General features: G+C 31.9%; 2 protein-coding genes and 1 long non-coding RNA gene across 6 annotated transcripts; all 3 read left to right on the top strand.

Moving 5' to 3' along the window:
• The first annotated feature begins 1241 nt into the window (after window positions 1–1241).
• LOC139905809 (uncharacterized) lies at window positions 1242–3537 on the top strand. The gene is made up of 3 exons (XR_011780877.1): window positions 1242–1279; window positions 2451–2765; window positions 2924–3537. It is a non-coding gene; the product is annotated as an uncharacterized lncRNA (long non-coding RNA).
• A 9441-nt stretch (window positions 3538–12978) lies between these two features.
• uri (unconventional prefoldin RPB5 interactor) lies at window positions 12979–15810 on the top strand. Of its 4 annotated transcripts, none has more exons than XM_071889778.1 (3): window positions 13001–13531; window positions 14539–14774; window positions 14832–15810. In XM_071889778.1, the coding sequence occupies exons 2-3, from the start codon at window positions 14546–14548 to the stop codon at window positions 15713–15715; spliced, it is 1113 nt and encodes a 370-aa protein (XP_071745879.1). In that variant the 5' UTR covers window positions 13001–13531; window positions 14539–14545; the 3' UTR covers window positions 15716–15810. The 4 variants fall into 4 exon arrangements, with proteins under 4 accessions (XP_071745877.1, XP_071745878.1, XP_071745879.1 ...); XM_071889779.1 differs by having other exon boundaries at window positions 13052–13938; XM_071889776.1 differs by having other exon boundaries at window positions 12979–13531; window positions 14539–15810.
• On the top strand, window positions 13020–13529 carry LOC121119724 (tRNA-specific adenosine deaminase 2). Its single transcript, XM_040714487.2, has one exon. The coding sequence runs from the start codon at window positions 13020–13022 to the stop codon at window positions 13527–13529; it is 510 nt and encodes a 169-aa protein (XP_040570421.1).
• Window positions 15811–16244: the final 434 nt, after the last annotated feature.

The raw sequence follows: 16244 nt of genomic DNA, 5'->3' as shown, positions 1-16244 counted from the left end.
TTTATTTATTTGTTAGTGAGTATCTGTTTTTACCTGAGTTATTTGTCATATATCATATATACAAAAAGAAATCCATCTTACTCCTCCATTTTTGCTGCCTAGTAACAGTTTTTGTTTTCTTCTGCTCTCTACTATTAAAAATAAGAAGGGAAGAGAAGATTGTATAAGCCAGTTAGTTTGTCTTGGATGAAGACTTCTGAGAATTCCATCTCTACAATAATTTTTCAGGTAGTAACATGAAAGGAGATTGCATTAGCCAAATAATTCGTCTTTGATTTCTGCAATTCGAATGAACAATTATGTGCATTCTATTGAAAAATTGGATATTACGCAGGATACTAATTTATTTGGAGTAAAGTCATTTTGTAGTTGGTGCATGTATTAAGCTAAGTTAAAATAATAAACTTGTTATTTATGATAAAGAAAAAATATAAACAAAAAAAATCAAAAAAATATTAAATATAAATTTGGTTTATCTACATATTGAGAGGAGTGTTACATAGAAATCTGTTGATTTTTTAATGTCTACTGTTTCTTGAGTATTTGATTTACCGAACTTTACCAATTTGTATCTCGGCATTTTCACTTTTAAAGTGGTTCACGTTGTTTGGTCATATTCAAAGCAGGCATATCTGTGGAAGTATTGTCGTACCCAATACCCGTTCAGGAATAATTCTGAAGAACTTAAACTTTTTTTTAACAAACCAAGGAAGCCACCACGCAAAATTTTTAAATTGGGTTTTACTGATAAATATATTCAGGTTTTCGGGTCTTTTAATTATTCTTCTGGAATAAATTAGGTACTTCTACATTCGATTTAAATAAAGTAACATAAATTATAAATAACATTTTTTATTTGAATTTTTAAATCATTTGATAGACTAAACCAGCATTTTATGTCCACATCCGTCCCCTATGCCTCCATGCTAGTCTTATATTATAAACTTATGAATCTTCCTACGCCTGCTGCTGTACAAATTTTATTATTAAAAATTAGAAGGGAAGATTGCATTAACCAGTTATTTCGTCTTGGATTATTATTGCAATTCAAATGAACACTTATGAGATCTCAATCTATTCAATAATTTTTCAGGTTGTAACATGAAGGGGAGATTGCATTAACCAGTTAGTTCGTCTTGGATTGCTACAATTCAAATGAACATCTTATGAGAATTTAATCTGTTCAATAAAGCCAAATAGTGACATTGTATAACTAATATTATGAAGTGCGTATGGCCCATAAGCATTGGATATTAACAGGATACTAATTTATTTGGAGGTAAAGTAGCTTTTAAGTTGTTGTTTAGTTGGTGCATATATTAAGCGATCTTCACTTTAGGCAAGTTAGGAGTAGGTTAGTCTATTGACATGCGGTTGAACAGGTTTTCATTTACATAGGTTATTATAATAAACTTTTTATTTGTGATCATAAAAAAACATCAACAAAAAAATTATTAATCATAAATTAGGTTTTGCTATATACTGAGAGGATTGCTACGTAGAAATCTGTTGATTGTTTATGGTTAGTGATTATTTGATTTACCAAACTTAAGTAATTGGTATATTTACAATTTTTTTGGGTTTTCTTCAAAGCAGGCGTAACTGTGGGAGTATCACCGACACAATACCCGTTCCGGAGTAATTTTCACGAATTTCAACTTTTTTTTTAATCAAACCCAGGAGGCTACCTCCTAAAATTAACCGCTATTGTTATTTCCCCTAGTAATACTCCCCCGATTTTTATTATTTTTTACCTTACTTATTTTCTGGGTTTCACTGATAAATATTTTTGGGTTTTTTAATTATTTTTCTGGAATAAATTAGGTACTTTTACATTCGATTTAAATGGATAAACATAAGTTAGAAATAACATTATTAATTTAAATTTTAAATTATTTGACAGATAAAAACATACACCACTAGCATTTTGTGTCCAACTGTGTCCCCCACCCATGCCTCCATGGAACGGACTGGCTCATACTTGTACTTCTACATTTTTATAATCTTGTCCGCATTAATAACTATAAAAATTTGTAAATACGTTTTTTAAACTATATTAACAAAAAAAAAAAAGTGTAAATTTGGATGACCTTAACCTTGCTGACTTTTTGCGGAAAAACACCTATATAACTTTGGCAAAAAAATTTGTCTTATAAAAAAATAAGGTAATGAAAATTTTACAAAAAAAATGACCACCAAGGTCTAGGAACAAGTTAGCAATAAAATATATATTTTTAATAAATAAGCAATATTGTAATGTTAATTTTCGTTTTATTTAGCAGGTCCATCGTACACAGAATCAATTTTAGTAATTTTATTCCAACAAAAAAAAAATCAAATCAAATATTATTGATTGGACATGTGGGCAGATAGGGGTTTTAATTAATTCTTTAGATTTAATATATGACTTTCTACTATAAATTATAATTTTTTTTTTATATATTTTCCAGGAAATTGAATTTCAACAAAAACCAGAATCACTACAGTCAAAGAAACGTAGTCATGATAGTGCTAGGTGTGACGTGGCCTCTTGTCCTCTTGTCCATCACCAGCTGATACATCCTATTATTATTTTCCAAAAGATCCTGCATTGCTCTCAAATTAGGTGAGGGCCCGCAAAAAAAAAAAAAAATTCAACCACAAAACATCTCGCATTTGCAGCAACCATTTGACCCAAGATTGTTATGAAATATATATCTCCCCCTAGAAGTTTTTAAGCATGCCACACGGAAAAAAAGGGAAATCAATTGGAAAATTTGATAAAAGTATAACTATTTAAATTGTTTTTTTTAATGTTCATTTAAATGGTTAGATGGAGTTGGACTGATTAAGTATAAGTAAACATTATAGTATTACAATTACTCCATCTACCCTAAAAATCTTTTGGTGAAACCATATACATAAAGTATATTTCTTTCTCTAGGAATCACTTGGGCGTAAACGTACACACATCAAGTTCAAGAGAATAACTCCCAATATCAATATATAAATTTTATATATTGATCCAAAATATTCCGAGTAAAAGAAAGGCGATAACTCATTTTCATATTATATGTAATATTAGGCACTAATTGCCCAAAAATAAGCAATGAATCAACATACCTGTCAACTTTTTTTTTGCACTTCTTTCTCGATCCTTCTCTCTATATCAGTTCATTATATTATTCAATATAAAGTAAGAGTGTTATTAATTATTTTGAAAATTCAAACAGATTGCAAGTATTTATATTAAAATATTTTTTTAATTTTTGACAGATGTCGTCTATCAAACTTGCCAACATACGAGTATACTTTTCAATAAATATACTTTTCGATTTACACTTCCGAGGATTTATACAACCTTCATACCCCTAATTATTACTTCATATTAAATTATAAGAAAAAAGATGAAACTAGTACAGACAAAAGAATCGAGAAAGAAGAGCCAAAAAAAAGTTAAATCATTATTAATGCTTCGTATGCTAATTGATTGAGAACCAAGGTTGTGCCTTTATCGGTCTAGCTGATCAAGCGGGCTGGGTCTTGAACCGCTAGGACCGGAATCGAGAACGCAATATATATATTTTTTTCGGTCTTAGTTCTTGTGCTTTTGTTCCTATATAGAATATATATTATAAAAAATAAATTAGCTTCAATCAATAAGTCAATTTTATGAGTTGTTTTTTTGTGCAATTGCAGTGTTTTTCACCAGGGTATACAATTGTATCTGAGTTCCAAATAAGTAAATGCTTCTAATGGATATGTAAAAATGTTTGTATCTAATATCATTTCCTGGGCCCGAATTTTCCAGCTACGCCTCTTATTTTAAGTGCCGTTACTAAACTGAGCCTGTAAAAAAAAAAAGAAGAAGAAGAAACGAGACGATAAAGCTGGAATGAGATCGAAGCAGTTGAAATGAAAGAACTGGGATGATAAAACTGCTGAACGTAATCCGGTCACATCCTTGTTTAGAGCTCGTAAGACGTAAGGAAATAAATATTAAATATAAGTACTTGAGAGAAAAAACGAAGATCAGCATTGAAGAAGCAGAAGGACGCATATATTGATCGTGTAAAAGTTAGGTGCCTATTGTGTGACAGAGAGTTGAGCAAGGATCGGAGACTAAAGCACAATAAATGACTCCATTATTATTACGTAATACAATCCAAACTTATTCCCTATAAAGTGATTGACAATAGTTGACGTGGGACAACTTAACATTTGTACTTCTCTACAACTGCGATCTAGCTTTTCAAATAAAAAGTCGTGTTTCACTTCTAATGGAGACTATTGACCTTTTAGATTCGGTTGAATTGAATACTGTTGTCTTTACTCATAATCATCATTGTTCTATGAGTGTATCAACAACCCTTGGCTCTTTTCTTCATGTCAAAGAAGTATCTAATTCTCTTGTGCAACTACTGAAATCGGAAGCCATTAGTTATTTTTTAGTCTCACGATTGCAAATATTTCTTATATTTTAATCGAGTATTCAACTCGTCCTTTTTCTTTGTAAGTAAGGTATTGATTCTCGAGTCCGAATCAGATGAAGGTGACGATGTAGTGGGTGGCGTCGTGACATGCATTGCTGCTCTCGAACGCCTTTTGCAGGATATGGATGAAACATCACACATATTGACCAAAATTAAGTCCTCAGCATTACTTAACACTCAAAAAGTACCTAGTTAAATGAGATATATCAGCAAACTTATTTGTTGCATTTCAAAAGCTTTTCTCATGTCTTACGAGAAAAAACATAGATCTTCACGACTCACAACATACTTAAAATAAATAGCTTAGACAATCTTTGCTGCTATCAGAATTTGGATCCTCATTTACACCCACAATAGTTAAGTGATGCCCCGCCCATATTTGATATCTAAAGTGCTATATCAACCAAAACTCGAGACATTCTATAAGAACAATACAATTTCTACACATAAAAAAACAAAAAAATTCTGTTCTATGGTACAACGATTTTCCGATCATAGAATATAGATCAATAACGATGCTGCATGTTGTTTTGCTCTCTCTTTCAGCTGCATTATAGCGAAAATGCAAGGGAGATAAATAGTGTATCATCCTGTCGAAGAAAAAAAAAGTGTCGGGAAGCAAAAGAAAGACAAATTAAGTTTGCACTTCTTATCCACCGATCATTGAGAAGCCATGTCTAATCTCGCACAGTTTTCAGATCCGTTATACCCCGTTGATGAACCCCTTGATAAGTCTTGCCGTAACCTACAGATTCAAGAAGAAGTAGTTGAACTTGAGAATACTAAAGCTAGAAATAACATCCCCTATCGTGGAAATGGTCCATATGAATCTAATGGGCACTTCAACCAAATTGTAAGTCTTTTATATCGGCATTGTCCGACGGTGAAACAATGGTTAGAAAACAGAATATGTCAAGTCAATCCCAGAACGAGATGATATACATTTTGGGTACTGAAGTAAGGTGGATGATTATAAACGAGATTATTGTTGCAGGAATGTTCGGATTATCTGCTGACACAACACTTGATATATCTTGTTATGATCAAATGACTATTGTTGGGAGATACGACACCTTATGAACTTTTGTTGGCTCATAAATATATCGTTTCGTTACAAAAACGACAAACCTTGCAACATCTTTACTTGGTAATTTGCGGAGCGTCGACTTAGTTATTTCACTGATTTTCATGAAAAATATTATGCATAGGATACACCAGATGACTGAAATATTACAAATGGAACGTCCAAATCTGTTACTTCATCATCAATTGGTTTAAATACTTATCTGTCGCTCTATATCTTGTGAGTTGTATGGAATCATTGTATACTTCTATAAGCTCTGAAGATAAGTTTAATCAAGGTGAAAATAATATTGGAATGAAATGTACAGTGAGGAGCAAAGAGAATTATCATTCTTCACCCACAGCTCTCCCATTGAAACTCCTTCCAAGGTCTACTCTATTTCGTCTCCTAGTATTATCAGAAAACTCTTTCATTGATTTGAGTCCTTAAGTGTCAAAGATGTACATAACAAACAAACAACTCATATATATTACACTGAGCCAATTTATAAGGCTCTATTATTTATGTAATTATAAAGAAACTTCATCCTTGCTTCTGATTCCATTATTCCACAAACAAATATGTTTAGATATTTGTCATAAATAATATATAGCGAATTTATAATGTGTTATTATACATCATGAAGATTGAACAAAATACGTGCAATTTTCCTCTAGTGCAGTTTTCCACGCACGCCGCCAAACATATTCCATTCTCCTTTTATGAAATATGAATTATGAATAAATAGTTCCTAGGAATCTTACGTGATAAATATTAGTGATCTGTCACGAGCAAAACTCGTAAGTTGGTACTCAAGTTTTATGAAGTAAATATAAGGAATTAAATTATGTTCTAATCATAACGTAGTACCAGGATTGTGTTATATATATACACTATCACACTCGTTAAATGAAGTTGCTCAGTTTTTAATAATATGGTGTTAAAATACCGTTGCTATTCTCTATGACGTCAAAATCTGTCTGTCTTGCTCAGCAGTCTGTACGGTACATCAAATTGAAAATTCTAGCAAGTCCGAATGCATGATGGTTTAGCATTGTATTTATATTAAATTTGACAATATTACAAATTTATGGGTTCTATTTCAACAGTTTCGGTTATAAGAGTTCAAGAATAAAGAATTGGAACAGCTATCTAATTGCCGTTAAAAATTGTCAATTTTGATTGATTTTTGGTTAATTTAGCTTTAAATACTTATTAAGGAATTTTCATTAAATAAGCTGGTTTGGTTTCTTTGAATACAGATTACAATAATATTTTTGGGGGAAAAATTAGAAATTTTCATGAGTTGTATTCATTTTTTATTAAATGAAGTCAAGATAAAGTAATAATTTATTCATTTTTTAAATGATAAATGTTTGTATCTATTTTTTAAATACTTTGATTTTCATCTATATAGCCCTTTAAGTTAAAATATGGCACTGAATCATAGTTATACCCTTAAAACTTGATTTTAAAAAAAAGGCTTCGAAGGCCAAACCTGTAGAGTTTGAAAGTTTTATTGGTTATTGTCGTGTTGTGCGGCTTAAATAACAATTATGGGTTTAGCATGCGGGCATTCCAATAGTTTCATGAAGTGTGTAATGAAAATTTGTATTTATTTATGAGCTTCATTGATTTAAGTTTATATTGTAATTTTGTCTTACCTGCTTAGCCTTATAACAATATATATATTAAATGTGAATGTCTCTCTATATGTGCATATACATATATATATAATATACATGGTCGTACGAAAAAGATGTACCACTATTAAAGAATAATTTTGGGAGGGTTAGTGATTTTAATTAGTAATTTTCCGATGTTTCACGCGACAGCTGACTTTTTAAACTTTCGAATGAGAATTTCGAATGTAACCAAAAGTTTAAACAAAAAGAAATTAGCTTGTTGCTTTGATTTGCAACGCCCACAGCACACTTGAAATTATTAAGATTGCTGGGATCGAGAGGTACACTATCTATAGGGTCAGAAAGCTCATGAAAGAGGAAAAACGCCTTAAAATCTAGCCTATTAATGGAAGGGGACCCAACTGACCCCAGAAGTGGCTAAGAAGGCGTTTGAGGCCAAGCTCACCATGTCCATGGCCAAATTTGCAAAAAAAAAGTTAGTGGATCCCTCCACCGTGTCCAGGGCGATCAAGGCCGCCGGGGGAAAGCCCAAGAGGTACGTGGAAAGACAATAAATGACTGGACAGCAACGCCGTGTGGGCGCGGGTCAAACGCCTCCTTAACGACCTGAAGCATAAGACAACCATGTGATCTTGGATAAAAAAAATATTCACTGTCGACCTGTCTTCAACAAGCAGAAGAACAATCGGGTTGTTTGCTTTGAACACTCTTCTGAATACCTCCGCCAACTATCCAAGATAAAACATCCGGCCTCTGTGATTATGCTTATGATTGTAGCTTCGACCGGAGAGAAAGTTCGACCGATTTGGGTCAAGACTGGGTACAGGTCGACGACAGCCCCCTACTTGAAGATCTTGACAACCAAGGTACTCCCGTAGCTCCTCAAGATTACCAAGAAGTTGGGCAAGGTGCCCTACGTCTTCCAGCAGGATGGTGCACCTCCTCACACAGCCAATGTCTTGCAAGCCTGTAGTTTGAGAAGTAGTGGAAACTCATGAGAAGTGACTACATTGCTAGAGTGTGCTCCACCCTCCGTGGCCGCTTGAAGGCAGTCATTAAGATCAATTGAGTTCAAATTCATAAATAATATATATCATTGTGTGCTTCATAAATGGCTTTAAGTAGTCTATCATGTCTGACTTAATTGAGACTCAGGAGGAGCAAAAGTTTGCTCACGTTGATTAGCGGTACATTCATTTCGCACGAACTGGTATATATATAAATGACATGTGTACATCTATCATGGCCAAATTAATGATTGGATTTTCCTGAAATTTTTCATTTAGGTTCTTATGACTCCAGAACCGGTTCTGGTCATATTTTAGTTTGTCTTTAAGGCCATGGCGGCCTTTATATTGGCATATTTTAGCACTTCAGCTCTACAACTTGAGAGCCAGGGTTATAATAATCACGGTTTATTTATGCTCAGGGAAGCGGCGGTGGAAGAATTTAATCTGCCTCAAGGACTAGCTGCCACCAATCCTTTGGCGGGGGTGTATTCTAATATATTAGAAGGGGTCTTTGTGCTTAGGAATGCTTCGGCGGTGTAGTTTAAACTGCCTTCACGTCCAGTACTTCATCTGCACAACCTGAGAGCTAAGTTTGTATATTGAGATATTAAGAGGGTTCCTTGATGTTCAGGAAAGGGGCGGCGGATAAATTTAACTACCTTCAGACTCAGCATTCACCTGCACAACCCATGGGCTAGGTTATACTATAAAATACTGGAAGTGTCATTGGTAACTTGAAACTCGGCAGTGGTTGAGTTTAAACTGTATTTTGTTCCAGCAGTTTCCCTATACCACCCGAGGGCCGGGGTTTATTTGGGATATTAGAAGGGTTCTATGATACTTAGAAAAACGGCAGTGGAAGAATTTAACCTGTGCAAATGTGTTTGAATAAAAAAATTGCTTTAAGTCAGTAATTGTTACCCATTTATAACTGATATATGTATTTAATAAAGATAGATAATTTTATGACCAAAATTGGTATCTTATTTTCTAGAAAATCAAAGGTTTGAAATTATAAAACATATATTCAGAAATTGGTAAAATATCTAACAAACATTCGTATAAGGAGTCATCCATAAGTAGCAATAATTAATAACATGTAAAATATATCCCAATGGAATATTAGTATAAGTATTTTTCCTCCTTCTCAACTTTTATTCCACGGATTACTCAATGGTGAACCTCCTTTAAAATGACTTATATACTACTGCTTTTATCGTTAAATATAGATAGAAAGTTGCTCTCAATGATCTAAGGACAACATTTACTCTAGATACTGCTACAACAGTGGCGGTAGTCACTCTATTTTGGTAATAGCTCTATGATAAATACCCTAATATATATTTTGGAATAATTTTTACCATCGATCAAGTCTTAGACTCCATCTGTTGTTTCAATACCAAAAAATTGGAGATTAGATAATTATAAAGTGTCCTGTCCATATGACTCAACCAAACTTCTTACTTATATGGATACATATTTGACATTATATCGAACATTAGTAAATTAATAATTATGTACGTACAATACAATATAAATCAGGGTCAAGGTAAATGAGTTAGAAGATGGACGACTACGTATTGAAATAATTTTGATTCAATCATATCCGTCTAAGTTTTTTAACATTATAAGAAATTCAAACACATACATGAGTATTTTCAGAAAAGCAGAATGGATATTTGACTAACCCATATTATAATAAATTTTGAAAGTTCCAAAATTTTTGAGTTTTAATTTAGACCATATTATGTAAGAGATAATTAAAAGTTAGATCTTGTAACAAAATTACCAATTTATGTGAATATCATTAATAAGATCTCTTTATACACAAAAATGACTATAGATCTATCAAAACTCAAAAAGAATAATAAATGTAAAATGAATATTAATTTTATAACAGTTAAGGATATTTTTGAGTTTCTTAATTTGCAATTCTAACTGAAAAATTTGATTTGAAACTATTTAGATATTTTTCTCTTATTATATTAAATTTGAAATAATTAAAATGGACTTCTTGAGCCGAATCCCAATTATGAAAGTCCTAGTCTTAGAATGTGAGCACACAAATTAATAGTTTTTCTCGTACAACGGGGGGTGTATTGAGTTGTGAATCCCAAACACAACAGCGTACCTTTTATAACTTTGTCGTTGAGTCACTATTAAAAAGGTGTCTCACTCTCCAGTTACAAATCCCCGAATGGAAGAGGCCAAGAAAAAAAAACTTCAGAAAATAAACTAAGCTATCAAAAAATTAAATATGGAGCTCACTTCCCTCACTCGCAGTGTGGAGAGAAGGAAGTCCCACTAAAAAATTATTTGAATTAAATTTGAGTATAATAATAGACCTCTCTAAAGAGAGCAGACTGAAGAAAAAGTCTTCAAAAGCCCACCCTCTATTCAGAAGAAAGTGATCCAAAGTGTTTAACTGTCTCTTAACAACTGGCGATATTTTAAACTTGAATATTTTTTTTTCTTTACATTTTCTACAAATAATAATTTTTAATTTTTTTTTTTACTATTTATTTTCTAATACTTAACTACATAATAATTAGAATGCATATACAATAAAACTTATGTGTAAAGAGATCGGATTTATATAAATATATATTTAGTATATTACCCATGGGTCATGGCATATATAGGTATGTGCAATATACTAACAAATATATATGTAGCTTCATCCAAGTCCTACTACTAATCAAAACACATACTTTTAGAGTTGATCTCAAAGCAAATTTGATATATTATAAATGATTGCATTTACATTTAATAGGATATAATAATGGTATACAGTATTGAGTCTTAACTTTCGTCCGCTGGTCAGGAGTCTGAGATAATTTCAAGTAAAATATGGATTTGATTGAAAGTAAAGTCTCGAGTCCAAGTCCTCATCTTTGTCTGTTAGTATGAATCGTAACCGAATCCAAATCTAATGATCGCCAAGTGTTTGTCATAAATTATTATCTGCAACTCAAGCAAATTTCATCTGCACTTCATCATCATTGGAGAGCATTAACACTAACCAGGTTGGGTTATGAAATGATCAGCATCGGGTGTCACGCAGAAACTGTCTTATGTGATTACATGCAATTCCATACATTTGGTTGATGTGATTGGTTGTACGAAATGCTCTAAGAAATATGTCGATCAACCCAAACAAGGTTAAAAGATCGGATAAGTGATCGCATGAGATATGTTGATAAATGTTTGGAAGCCACAAGAGAACATCTTAAATTCAAAAAGACATGAGAAATCGAATATGAAAGTACAGGTGCTAGAACAAGTCCAGCCTATAAGACCGATGCTGATATAATACAATTACTTTTGGTTCGACAAAAATGGTGGATCAATCAATTTCAGTCAAAAACATACACTGGAATGAATATACATTAAATTGGATATTCATTAATTTACTGAAAAACAGTTTCGAATTTTAAAAAAATCCCATTTTTTAAACTATAATTATGAATTTATGTAAGGTTACGATCCTGTAAACGAAAAATATTTCGATATTTTATTATTAATACAACTAAGAATTTAAGAATATTGTTATATTATTATTTCTGAAGTGGTCTCCAATGCAGGCGAAATCGATTAAATGTTACTGATCCTATAAACATCCATATGTTGTTGAGTCAAGTCTGTCTTATATAAAGTTTTATGAATCGTTTATTGTACAATATCATTCTATCTCTTGCTAATTTATCAGCACCAAAGAATCAAGGCGAAGTAATACACACGTCTAAAAATTAATTATTCTTAACTAATAGTTTGGTATCAAATTTTGTTATCTTGGCTCAAAGTCTAACCATTTGAATTATGGGACTCTAAACCAATTTGACTCAAAGTGTAAATACACTCGACTCTAACGACTTTTTGAATTAATCACATTATTATCCAAGATCAATGGAAGAAGAATATTTATTATTAAGTAATTATTTGAATGAAAATTACTACTTCGATTTTGAATTGTAATATTCAGTCAAGTTTTAATTTTTTTGCTCAAGAACAATTTTTTATTATTTCGAATATTATTCCGAAATACAATACCAAGTGATGTTAAGATATAACTACGAAAAATATTATAGCCTAATAATTCTACAAAGTTCATATGAGTTAATTCACCAAGTGAAATTTATCATCAAAAATTATCTTTTCACCCCAACAGGTTGAGTAGCTGGAGGTTGTGCTCCTCCAAATAGTATTACAAATCATTCGTAGGACAAGTCAAGGAATACTAAAGAAGTAATTGAATCAGTCTATCTCTGATCTTATGTTCTTATTTCAGTATTATAATTTTGATGATTTGGTAGGGATACATATTATACCACGTGACTTATAAATAAGAAAGAGACAATTATTTATTTATATATTAAATTGTACATATTGACTAAGAAACTGCTACTTAATTTTGCCTTAAAATGTTATTAAATCCACCGATGAGGCTAAGTTGTAGATCTAGGTACAATTCCAGATATTTGTAGAATTAGCTTCATGAAAATGACTACATATTTCCAAGCTTTATAGAAATACATTGTATCTTTCCATTAAATAATCGTAATATTTTTATTCAAAACAACGCAACCTCGTATACTGTTAAAAAATTTATAAACATTAATAGTTTTATTAATTAATGAAGTGTGATAACTTATTTTATATTATTATCCTTATGTCGGGTTGTTTATTTGTATAAGTGCATATTATTGTAGCACACTATTATATTTTTTATAGTTCATATAATAATGTAATATAGTCGTTACATGTATATGGCAACAATGAATGGAGAGGAAAGAAAGAAGAACATGCATTAGTGTTATATAACAGTCACATGGCGCAAGAGGAGAAAAATGAAATAAAACAGGATTTCAAGCCTGAGTATTTAGAAATTGCGTTTTCTTTAGCAAAAGAGGCCTTAGACGCTGGTGAAGTCCCTGTGGGGTGTGTTTTTGTTCGGAATAACAAAGAGATTGTCGCTCAAGGAAGAAACGAGGTGAATGCCACACGAAATGCTACACGACACGCAGAGCTTGTAGCTATAGACACTGTGGATCTCTCGGACGCTTCAGACCTCTATCTTTATGTGAATGTGGAGCCATGTATTATGTGTGCCTCTGCTCTTCAGCAATTAAATATTAAAAAGATATTTTTCGGGTGTTATAATGAAAGATTCGGTGGCTGTGGCTCAGTGATTGATATTTTTAAGATTTTTTCTCATTTAAAAATACCTATTCAAGGTGGATTCCAGGAAGAAAGGGCTGTATCCTTACTCAAGGAGTTTTATAATCAAGAAAATACCAACGCGCCTCCAGAAAAGCGAAAGAAAAAATATCATTCGTAAAGGTGTGCCCTTTTTGGATTATACATTTATTTGATAATTATTAATTAGACATGTCGAACAAGAGTTATTATTAATTAATACATTTGAAAGATACATGGCCTTCGATTCAGAATGTTTCTTTGTCACTTTAGGTAACATGAAGCTAATTTTAGCTACTTTTTCGAACAATTTAGTAGTTTATTCAATAGAAATACAATTCCCTCAATACGTGACTAAAATAATTAGACTTTCAACGATTATTAATTTAGATTTAATGTTGAGTGACAGAGATGAAAGTGCGAATAACTCGAGCCTTTAATCATTTTGTTCCACACATGACACATACCAAAAAACACCTATTATTATTTATATAATATTCAACAAATTTGTGGAAACTTCAACTTTTCTAACACTAGCAACAACCCTGTTGGTAAGTGTGTGTAGATATTATGTTGCCTCAGAAAACTTGTTTAATAGGAAACGAGTTATTAGAAAAAATATTTATTTTCCAAAAATCCGTTTTTCTTACTTCTGTTATCAAAAACATTTTTACTTGATAACATTATTTTAAGCCAAAAAAAAAACAAGCATATAAGGGCTAAAATTGTTGTAATGATAATTAATTTATTCACTAATAAATTGGTTTTCTTTTTTCTACTAAACTATTCATAGCAAGTGTTGTGTCAGTTCCTATTAGGGGTCAAGACTGCAGTCCGTCCAGTTCAGTCCTGCTTATCAGTTCTAAAACTTAAAACGTTCGGTCCAACTTTACTTCTTTTAAATCAGTTCTAGTACTGGTCCCAAGGAATTTTAAGACTAGATTGGCTCAAATAAATAAGGACAGATACAATACTATTTATAGCCCCTGTTCTAGGGATCTATATATTATTAAAGGATATATTAATGTGTCATAATGATTCTACTAATTTATTTGGTTATTAGTGATTTTTTATATAGTTTTGGAAGTTGATACTGTCTGTTGCACTTAAATATAATTTAATTTTTAATTAATGAAATAAATCTATTTAAGGATAAAAATGGAGGCGTCAAACTCTGGTGAGAATGTGGTCAAACCAGGAATGCATCAATTCGCAGATCCTAATGCGTTCGAAACTTTGAATAAACACCAAGAGTCTAAAATTTCTGACAATCTTGAAAGAGGCAAAAAATGGACAGTTCACAAGGAGGACTATGAAGCTTTATATAAACGTATGGATAATCTTTGTGACCAAACTCAGTATCAAGCCATGATTCCAATTGCTGGCAGTAAAGCGTTCATGCCGGGTCGATTAGAGAATACTAATGAAATGATGGTACTTTTAGGTGATAATTGGTTTGCTGATCGTTCTGTAAAACAGGCTCGTGCTATATGTAAAAGAAGAATGGATAAGTGTGACTCAATGCTCAAAGATTTGGAGACTGAGAAGAATTTATTTCAAAATTGGCGTAAAGAGACTATGAATCTTCAAAACTCTACTGAAGACGGAGCAACTGAAATACGTGAGCCATATGACGAGGCAGAAGAACTTAAGTGGAAAGAGGAGCATAGACACAAGGTGAGAGAACATAAATTAAACAAGAAAAATAACGACACTGACGAAAACGATGAAGATGCTGAGCATTGGCGACGCTTGGATGAGCTTGAGATTCAAGAAGAATTGGAAGCAAATGATGTATCTGAAAGTGAGGAAGAGAGCGAAGATTTTTCGCATTCTCCACCTCTTTCGGATGATTCTGAATCAAACGAAATTGTCGTTCAAGATCCATCTTTTAAGCCTCCCCCAATGCAACGAAGGGTTTCCTTTGGTGGTGTGACTCAGGTTGATATTGGCGACTCGACACAACCTATAGCATCTCTTTTAACAACAAATACTGATTTCATTAATTTTTCCCATACTCCTTGTCAATCTCAAAATCAAAATTCTAATGAACTTGATCCTGGACATTTAAAGGAAATCTTTGATAAGCCTAATACAAAATCAATTCTCAAACCTTTTGAGGCCTCCTCTATTCCAATTGCCCCAGAGGGGCATGAACTACCTGAACCTTCTGATTTCAAAAGTGTGAGGGAACCCTTTATTGATCCAGTTCTGGACAAAATTGTCGAAAAAGATAATTATCAGGATTCTATAAAGGATGTATCATCTGAAGTTGCTCAATCCTCAGAACGAAAAGTAAGTCGTTTCAAACTCTCAAGACTGGCTTAGTTAGGAAAACCATCTAATGTCTTATAATCAAGCAATTTAAGAATATTGTATTTATTAACTATGATAAAAGATAAAAATATATTTTCATTTTATTATTATTGTCATTATCATTTTAAGAAAACTTAATTTCGATTCATATTCAAATATGTGGCCCGTCAACATAAAATGAAGCAACAATGATTTTTTCTAAAAATTGAAAGTGGACTTCACTTGTATTTTTTTACGAATATTGTCAATTTCTATCAAGAGATTATTCTTATGAACCTTTTGGAAATACCGCAAATTGTACTTAACCATTTCTCATTTTACAATATCTTGAGTATAAAAAATATACCCCAAAAAAAAAAATAATATAATTTAAAAAATGTTAAAAATTAACACAATGTAAATAAAACAATAATTATATATAATATTTAAGTTCGAAATGCATTTATTACTAATTTAGAATGCTACTAAGAATTTCATTTCATAAAACACAGTTTTTATTATTATTCTAGTACTTACAATTTCCTATACATAATTATATATA

This window comes from Lepeophtheirus salmonis, chromosome 6 (assembly GCF_016086655.4).
Source record: "Lepeophtheirus salmonis chromosome 6, UVic_Lsal_1.4, whole genome shotgun sequence".
NCBI lineage: Eukaryota > Metazoa > Arthropoda > Copepoda > Siphonostomatoida > Caligidae > Lepeophtheirus > Lepeophtheirus salmonis.
Note: the sequence above shows the minus strand (reverse complement) of the source record. Positions and strands in the feature narration are given on the sequence as shown.